The 10,250-nt window shown below is 29.0% G+C and overlaps 1 protein-coding gene across 1 annotated transcript; it reads right to left on the bottom strand.

The window, feature by feature from the left end:
• Positions 1-5,673: 5,673 nt before the first annotated feature.
• Positions 5,674-8,832, bottom strand: FQR1 (flavodoxin-like quinone reductase 1). Its single transcript, XM_012215303.4, has 4 exons — positions 8,690-8,832; positions 7,078-7,171; positions 6,235-6,497; positions 5,674-6,138 (listed from the first exon to the last, which is right to left on the bottom strand). The coding sequence occupies exons 1-4, from the start codon at positions 8,710-8,712 to the stop codon at positions 5,907-5,909; spliced, it is 612 nt and encodes a 203-aa protein (XP_012070693.1). The 5' UTR covers positions 8,713-8,832; the 3' UTR covers positions 5,674-5,906.
• Positions 8,833-10,250: the final 1,418 nt, after the last annotated feature.

The following is a 10,250-nucleotide window of genomic DNA, read 5'->3' as shown; positions in this document are numbered from 1 at the left end:
CATTTTGTTGTTGTTGTTGTTGTTGTTAATTAAATAATTAGCAGAAGGAGTAGAAGATATGAAAAAAATAATAAAATAAACAGGAGGTTTTGATGTTAGTGTTGGTGAGAAGAGGTGGAAGGAGCTTTAGTAGAAGAGAAGAGAAAGAGAAGAGGAAAAAGAAATCAAAGGAATAATTGAATTCCAGAATAGGGGAGTGAGTGTGGGGATGTCATTTGATTGGAAATCTCACTTTTCATTTGTTTATGTGTTTCGAATATTGTTAGTGGAAGTCAGAAGGGGGCCCACCGCAGTGCCCCTCTGCTTTCAGAGTTTTTTTTTTTTTTTTTTTTCCCTTAAATTTTATTATTTTGGAATTATAGAGGTATGTAAGTAGTGCAGATGCTATCAATTAATCTTTGCTTTTGTGCTTTTCATCGAATGGTCACATTGAGGAGCTTCCATTGGAAGGTAAAGAGAAGCTGCCCATCTCTCTCTCTCTTGTTCATTTTTATTTTATAAGCCATTAGTACCTTTATTTATGCTCCAATGGACTTTCAAAACCCATATATACCCTCATTTCATTCTATTAATGTATTAACAGTGTTAATTTACAGATTACTTACAGTCCCAATGTCTTAAATTTTAACCCCACTCAGAATTAAATTAATAAAAAAAGGTTATTACTTTAATTAATTCCTTAATGTTGGATTAAAATATCTATATTATGATTCCATTTAATATTCGTTTTCCTTTAAATTAATATATAGAAATGACTAGCAAGATAATTTGTAAGTGTTGTCTTGCAGTCAATGCATAAGATTTGCACAACTCTCTCCTCCTTGGAGTTTGAGCTCGACCCATTTTTTTAGCATCATATGAAATTCAATTCATTTAAGATAATCGTTATTTATTAAACGTGCTCATTTTAATAATTTAATGATCTGATTATTTATATGAATGAGAATATAAATTTAAATCCTAATGTATGCGTGCATATATATATATATGTTCTTTGGTTCAATTTTTATTTATCATTTTTAAAAATTTGAAGATGTATTAAATAATTTTTCTTTTCTAATTTAAAATTTATCTAATAAGAAGAATGAAAATGCATCGCTGGATTGTATTTATATTCGAAGGTGTTAAAATGTATTTGTGTCAAGTTGATAACGTGATGTATTGATATGTTTAAAGTCGATTATGAACACCACCCGTTTATTAAAATATAAAAACTTGAACATAATATAAAAATTAAACGGATTATATAAACATAACACATAATGTGTTTAATTAAATGAATCATATGGACACGACACATTTTCATCTTATTGAGTTTATATGTGTGTGTATACATTTTTCATATAAAATTACTTTTTAACTTTGATTTAAAAAGTCAAAAAGATTCATAAGTCAACTCGTGTGTGACTTGTTTTTGAGTCATGTCACATACGGGTACTCTATTTGTGATAAGATCCCATTTAATCACAATTCATTCGTTAATTTTATATTTTAGGCAAATTGTGTTCTCTGAATCATGTCCTATTTTGATATCATTATTGAATTAATATGATATGTTGATATAATTAGAGTTAGCATTAATAAAATACATTTATCAATAGCTAATATTTCACAACACGCGTTATACGTAATCACTCATTAATATATAATTTTTTATATTGTTTTTCTTATTTAATTTCAAAAGTTTATTATATATATTATAAATTGCTGATAAAAAGATAGGTAAGTTCGGTATTTTTTGATTTAATTATTTACTTTAATGATACACATTCATAAATATATATAAATAATAAATAATATAAAATATTTTAAAAAATAATAATATACAATCTTTAATGTGAGTAATAAGAAATAAAAGGTATTTAGTCAAATTAAGAAATATTTAATTTGTTTATAATTTCTGTGATTTGATTAATTGATTCTTTAATTATACTATAAAAATTTGAAATGATAAAACAAAGGCAGATGGGGATAGTATGAAAATAGAAATCCGTACAATCATCGCGGCAGCTCTTTATTGAAACCCTTCCTTTTTTTTCAAAAGAAAACCTTTTCTGTTGAATACTTGGTATAATGATAATTACAAATTATGTTATAAAAAAATGAGGCACATCATATAGAATCTAATAAAGCTTTGCTTCTTACTTACTTATCTTTCAACAATGTCAAACGAATCCCTAATTAAATATACACATAAACAGACTTGAATATATATATAATTTCATTTCAAGATTAAATAATAAATATATTAGAATTTATAGGTTCTTTTAAAATTCATGCATCACCTTTCAAATAGATATATGAAAAATAATAAAATATTTTATCACTATTTCGATATGAATTTATTTTAATATTAATTTTCATCTCACTCACTGGGAAGCTAAATTTATAATTTTTTTTAATTATTTAAATAGTCATTTGAAATGAATATATATTTGAAGTTAATATTAATATGATTTTTTCATTGAAAAAATATTGCAAATTTAAATATTTATGTGAGTCAAAGATAACAGACTAAAGCTTACCCTTTCTCATCTCTTTTTATTTCTTGTCTTTTATTTCAAGAATATAAGTTCTTGAAAGCACTTTCTTTTTTCTTGTACTGCCAAACTGAGTTTTTAACACTGATAAGTACAAGTGTTCTTTGATTCAAGAATTAATTCTCATATGCCACTTTTTTTTTTTTTTTCTTTTCTTTTTAATGATTTTCTTGACCAAGAAGATGATTAACTGCAGCTTGCAGAGTGGTGTAAGCTGCACCAGCACATGCACCCCCTCATGCAAGATACTAGAGAAAAACTTCATTTATTTATTTATTTTATAAATGGAGAGTCTGGTCTAAAAAAAATTCAAGAGGGAGGTAAAATTGAAAAAATTTACCATTTAAAGGTTAAAATAAAAAAAGATCTTTTGTGTTTTTATGAACGTATGAATTTTTTATCATTAATTTTTTTTTTTCTATAATTAGGAAGTGCCATCTCCTCGGCAGAGCATGAAAGTTTTTGGCTTTGTAATAAAGTGTACTCTTAAAATTGATCTTGTGTTCGCACACTTAGAAGAATTGAAGTCGCTTATCACTCCAATTAACACCTTTTAGTTATTTTATCATGTGATTTGAAAAAGAATTAGATATTAATGAAATACTAATCCTTTTGTTAAGATTATTTTCATATAGAAAATTGTATATATGTTATTTCAATTATTAATAATCAGAATATGTTGATTGAGGATTAAGTCCTACAAACTCTAAATGGATTTAAAAACGACCACGAAAATGACAATGAAAATAATAATAATAATATAAAAAGTGATGGCAGTAATTAAGTATCGTATCCCCTTTCTAAAGCCTTTATAAGATTTTGGTGTTGAGGACATGTATATAATATATAGAGGTATATTCTAAAGCTAGATATCAATAAACTATAGTACTACACAGTACTGATTTTTATTTCCTAAATTATGCATAGTATATATTCATCTTTCATTGTCACATATTTTAAGGATTACTTCTTTTCAAATAATAATAAAAAATAATAAAATATATCAATCATAGTTAGAGATTATTTTCTTCTTAAACCATCCTACAATTTCTCTCTCTCTAGTCTTTTAGCCCTAATTTTAGTTTGGATCTACCACTACCGTGCCTTCCACTGACTTTATTTGGTTAGAGATTTTACATCTTGATTTGTAGGTACGGATCTTCGATTATAGAGCCGGATAGTACAACATATTCCTCCATTAATGCTATTAACGGATAATTGCGAAAACTTAACTTTATTTGTCATTATTATTTTATTATTCAAATTAATTAATGGACTAGTTACTGCTATAGAGATTTATATTTTTTATCAAGATCAACTCCAAACTAAAAAATCTAATATTATATATTTTTAATTTTTAATTTCAGTATTTAAAAAAAAAAATATGAATTTATTTGTTTCATTAAAAGATCAGCGGATTCTATCAGTTATCGTTCTATGTCTGGTCTATACGAATATTTTGTAATTCTTGATATTATTATCAGTGAATTACATTTTTAAAAGAAACGTTAAATTTACCTTTCGAATTTATTTATGATACAAAATTTGCACAAAAGTTAATTTTTTATCATTTACCACCTTAATTTTTTTTGCACTAAATAAGCAAAACGACTTAATTATTTTGCCAACAATAATAAAATATTAAATTTTAATCTTTTAAATTGACAAAAATTAATCAAAAAGGTATTCGCAGTCCACTGCATCATTTCTAAATTAATTAGAATTCCAATTCTGACTCTTTTTTAAAAAAAGAAAAAAAAATTTCTTTACAGACGGTTCTTGACACGCAGAGAAAAAAGAAAAAAAAGAAATTGACCAGACCCAAATATGAAGTCGGACTTGAAAGTGCTTGACATTAGAATATTAATTTTCTTGATGGACATTGACGGATGCAAGAATTAACATAAACAAAAAATAAAAATCTGATATAATATTTATTACATCACCATATTATATATACACTATAATAAAGTACTATTGCCTTGGAATTTTGTACACACAAGTTTAGTCATGGATTTATTCTAGATGAAGAAATATATTCCATACATGTTCTATTGGTAGGAAGCTCTCTTTACTATCTTGAGAATACCCTGAAAATTTGATTACTGCAAAACCAAATCAAGAAAGCAAAGCAAGCATATTTCGGCAGATCAAAAATAAAGAAAGGCTAGCTCTAAGGTATTTAGGTGCATAAAATTGAAGGGGATAAATGCACATGACAAACCCATAGGTTCTTGACAAAATGATTGAGAGAGAAAAAAAAAAGTTTTGATGAGTTATTTTGGTAACAGCTGTCTGATTGCAACAATTCAAAGTTCATTGATTGTAAAGGAGCCAAATCCTTTTATTTGCTCAATCCCACAAGAAATAAAAACAGAGCCAAAATTAGAAGTAACAATTAGTGAAAGGTTTGGTTTCTTTTTTTTTTTTTTTTAAATTGAAATCGTCTACCTTCTCGATCCGTTAAGTTTAATCTTACTCGCATTCTGCTGGGAACTTAAATGTTTTCATTGGGTTAAAAAAATCTAACTTTTCTAAATTTTCAAAATAAATAAGAGTTTTTTGTTTTTAAATTTAGACTTAACCATATAATTGTAGGAATGACTTCAATGTCAGTGGAGAGAATTTGTAAGTTTGTTTGTTCGTTAAGTTACAATCATTTGAGTGCCTTTACACAGAAATCAGGTGCATGTATAAGACAATTGAATGCTGACAAGTTACAGCTACTGGCAGCATTTTCCATTTCTCATCACCTTATATGTGAAGCATAATAGTCTTTTACTTATTTTTGGACAATAGTTTTTGTCATGTTCTGTTATTGGGCAGGTGGTCTTAAAAGTGAAACTTACAAATAACAGGTGCAAAATTTACAAATCAAATTCCACCTAATTCTGATCTAATATGTCACGAAGAGGAAACTTCAATGAAAAGTATCGATGACCCTATGAATCATATGCTGTCTAACAAGTGGTTTAGGTTAATTCGGATGGAATTCTTTTCCCCTAAAATTTTGTGGAAATCAACTTTAGTTCCAAGTGCAATTGTCAAATTCCATGTATTTCAGGAATAGAGAACCATTGCGAATAATGCACTTCAACATTCAATAAATTCATAAAGCGGAAACCCAGAAATATGAAAAATGGAGAAAGTACGGTATCTTATAATTCATCAAGCGAAGCGGAGAAACATTTTATAAATAAAGAAGCAAACAACCTTTTACCATTGACAGAAAGCAATATGGCACCACTATGCATCACACATATAAAACATATAACCAACAAAGAAATAATTATTGCTCACAAAACCATAATCTTTGGAGTAGAAAAATGTAAGGGCGAAGAACTATAATTCTGTAATCAAATGAAATTAAACTGTTCCCTTGAGCTTCTTTGTGATGGTAGCAATGTACTTTCCCTGGTGGTAAGCCTGCTCCAACTCAAGCTTAGTGGGTTGCCTGGATCCATCTCCTGCGAAAGTTCCTGCACCATAAGGACTTCCACCTTTTACTTTCTCCATCTCAAACATGCCAGCACCGAAGGTGTAACCAATGGGTACAAATATCAGTCCATGGTGAACAAGCTGGGTGATGGCAGTCAACCTGTGTCAATTTCAAAATTTGCATCAGAAAATGACTATTTTCTGTTTCTTACATTTAAGTTACGCCAACTTAAGTAACAGTGCCCTAGAGGCTTACGCTGTAGTCTCTTGTCCACCACCTTGAGATCCTGTGCTATAGAAGATTCCAGCAGGTTTGCCTGCAAGTTGCTGTGTTCTCCATAAACCACCTGTTGCATCTAGAAATGCTTTAAATTGGGCAGCCATCATTCCGAATCTTGTCGGGAAGCCAAAGACAAATCCATCAGCCTCGGGAAGTTCATTTGGTGTAATGATCGGTACATCACTCTTTGGTGGTGCACTCATCTTTCCAAGAACCTCTTCTGGCAGGGTCTCAGGAACCTGGTCCACAGATCAACTAGATCAGTTTAATGGTCAGAAATTCAGCATGTAAATTTCTCATATAAAAGCCTCTATTTTTAAAGAGAAGCCAAGAAATTGCAGGCTTCTTTCAAATCCATTTGCTACTTATCAGCTGTAAGTACCGTAATTCATAGCTCAAAACAAATGAGCATACAAAACTATGGTCAGTAGCTGCAGTAATGCATTTAAATTAGGAATTTCAAAGAATATTGAATAGAAATGATTCTATGACAGCAGGTTAGCTAATTAAGAATCAAGAAAAATTCTACAAAGCAAACTCAATTTAAAACAAACTTTGCAATTATCCCTATGTCAGTTGGGATAAAGCATAGACTATGGAATCTGAAAAACCAGTGAAACAGCCTAGTGAATTTACTAACTAAATTCAGAAACATTTTTACATTCTTTAAGCTTTTCAACAGAATATTTGTGATACCTGTAAAATATTTACTGCGTGTAATAACTAGCAAATTGAGTACTGTGAAAGGCACAGTATGGAACTTGAAACTTGAACAGAACATCTGCAGTCTATACAACAATGCTGAATGCAATTTCTCACCTGCCATAATTTGGCCTCAACACCTTCAACAGATGTAGCACCCTTCTTGATCTCTTCTGCCAGTGTCTCTACATGTCCATACATGGAATAGTACCTGAAACAGCAATAAAAGAGCCATATAAAGACAAAGGGCACAATCATACTTCTGGGATATAAATGAATAAAATGCATGCATTTGCATATCAACATTTATAATCTTATTCAGATAACATCACCGCTCCTATCCTAATCTACAGGAAGTTGCATAGCACCATTGTCAGTCACATTATTTCTACATCCGGTATCTATTCTTATTCTTCCTAGCTCTAAATCAGCAGAATAAAGGAGACACATAATGAACAAAGTTCACTATTAGGTATTCTATCAGCAACCAAGTCCAATGTCCGCAGGCAATAAGCTCATCAAATGTCCTCTTTCAAACAGACCAAACTGGGGCATAGAACAATAGGCACATGTGAACCTCTGGACATATGAGAATGTACTGGTAATTCATAACAGCTAAGAGTGGACATAATGCCAGCAAGATCATGGAAATGAGCAATCTAGGAGGGATAATCAAATCATTGACCACTCTGATAATCAATGTGAAACGATTATAGTCAATATCAGGCTTAAAAAAATAATTTGATGCACAGAACACTTGACTATTCGCAGTACCAGAGGGCAATCATCCTGTTAACATGTTGACAATTTAAAACATCCATATAACAAATTATGAAATAATACCTATATCCCCAGTCTCGTGTTTGACCAAGGTAGATTCACGAATCTTCAAATGCCTAAACTAAGAATAAAGTCGAGCAGAATTTTGATTGTCAAACACATCTAATTTCTGATTGATCTACACATATATCACATCTTATTTTTTCCAGAAGTTTGATTATCCTTGCATTATAATAATCCAATAAAAACATAATTTTTCTTAAAATAATCCAACCGTCCATTGACAACAAGACAAGGCTGTGCTTATGGTTAGGTATTCTGTTTTAGAGATCTAACTAAACTAACTACATAAAGTTGTGGTCTTTAAAACTGCATATATAGCATTTTTCCACTGCAGAACTGCCTCAAAATGAAAATTTAACAATTTTATGTCCAGTAAAATATGTACCGAGTGCACAATATGGAGTATATGCATCACATGACACCTAATATGAGCTGGATTTACTTCTTAGCAACGAACTCATTGAAATTAAAGGAATTACCAGAACATACAACTAGAACTCATTTTCTACCTCCCAAATTCTCTACATTTTTTCGCCATCCAAAACAGCAAGTTATCAAACAGTTAATTATCAAAACAAAAAAACACAAAATTTACGAAAATAAACAGCAAAATGGATCAACTAAAAGCAACATTCAAAAACAGAAAGAAAACTCACCTTAAACATAAAAAGAGAAAGAAATTCACAAATTAAACAAAGAAGATCACAAAATCGAAAAGAAAACTTAACTCAAAAAAAATCAAATATAAACCATAAGAAAATTCAATCAAAAAGATAAATCAAAGATCACTGACGAGAATTATACATATTCACAGTATGTAATACGCGTATGCAAGTTTATATATATAGAGAGAGAGAGGGAAGTAGAGATAGAGAGAGAAACATACACGATATATACTTTGGTAGCCATTGAAGCAGAGCAAAGCAAATGGTAATAGTTCTGTTTTACGAGTGGGTGGTAAGTTTGATTTTAATTTTTGAGCAAATGAACGTTTGACGATGGAAGAAAGTGGACTGAGAAAAGCCTCGTATTTATAGATGCAGAAATTATTATTTTTTAGAATTTTCATTTTTAAATCTTGGAATTTTTTAATTTCGAAAATTCGAAGTCCGAGGCGTTAGCTCCTAACGCCACCGTTTATGAAATGTAAAGTTAATCCTATTTAGTTAATTTGCCAAAACTCCTATTTAAGTTTTCTAAACTTATCCAAAGTTTTTGTCCGTTAAACCTCTGAATTTTTATTTATTAATATTGAGTCCGTTCACTTTTATTTAAATAAAAATTAAGTCCTAAATTAATTGAAAGTAAATGATAATATTTAAATCACAATATCACAAATCAAAATAAGGACTTCATTTCAATAAAAATATAAATTCAGAGGCTTAATTTTAATAAAAGAAAAGTCAAAGGCTTAATACTTTGATCAAGCCTTCTTAAATAACATGCGTGATTATCACTCTAACTTTTAGTTAAATATATAAGATAAAAAATACAAGTTAAAATGTTTAATATAAATAAATATTAAAAGTTTGAGGGCTGAATATGTAAAATTTGATAAATTTAAGGCTTTAAATATATATATTTGCTATTAATCTTTTCATTGTAAAATATAGATAAATAATTCATAATGATGATGATAGATTGTTGTCACGCTCATCATCATCATCGGAGGTTCCAAACTGATTTTCTCTAGAAGATTTCTACGTTTTCTTATATATATATATATAATATGCATTTTTTTTCTAATTAAGAAAAATTTGGGTTTGTTATTATTGTAGTTTTGAATTTTGATTTGTTGAAGTGGTCAATCAAATTTTCGTGATTTGAATGCATTTTTGGAAATGGTATAATAGTTTAATGATTGGATATTTTGTAACTTAAATTGTTAAGTAATAAGTAGGTGCATGATATTATTATCTAAGTTGGAAAAGCTGAATTTTGATATTCATTTTAATTTCAATGTACCAGAAAAAACTAAATTTAGTTAGATAAATTAATAATTATATGATGTACATCCTCTGTCACATATATGTATGACTTTTAAATAGATTAAGAAAACTAATTAATATAATTGCGTTATATTTTTTATTTAATTTTTTCCCAAAATATCTTTCTATTGATATTAAATGATGTATATATAATTAGGAATAATAGATATACATTAAATATGAAAATATTAAGAAACTAAATAATAAATAATTTACTAAAAAATGACTATATATATATATGTAAGTTATGGTTCAGTTGACAACACAAACTAGATATGTGGGAAGAGTTTTCGGGTTGAGTTCCCGTTAAACTCACCTGCAGGGAGAGACGAAAAACCTTAACTGTAACTAAACCCCGAGCCGGATTAGATAGTTCCTGGTAGACTGAATACCAGTGGTTTACACAAAAAAAAACATATATGAATATATTTTGGGAGAAATTACTCGTAAGAAAACTAA

This window comes from Jatropha curcas, chromosome 7 (genome assembly GCF_041381405.1).
Source record: "Jatropha curcas cultivar XTBG-Jc1 chromosome 7, XTBG_Jcur_1.0, whole genome shotgun sequence".
In the NCBI taxonomy this organism is placed as follows: Eukaryota; Viridiplantae; Streptophyta; class Magnoliopsida; order Malpighiales; family Euphorbiaceae; genus Jatropha; species Jatropha curcas.
This window is presented reverse-complemented; position numbering and strand designations above follow the sequence as displayed.

Excerpts from the sequence above, each read along its gene's own strand:
- FQR1 (XM_012215303.4), bottom strand. The coding sequence starts at position 8,712 with ATGGCTACCAAAGTATATATCGT. Across the intron at positions 7,172-8,689 it reads GCTACCAAAGTATATATCGT|GTACTATTCCATGTATGGAC; the intron begins GTATGTTTCTCT and ends TTGCTGTTTCAG. Across the intron at positions 6,498-7,077 it reads TTGAGGCCAAATTATGGCAG|GTTCCTGAGACCCTGCCAGA; the intron begins GTGAGAAATTGC and ends TCTGTGGACCAG.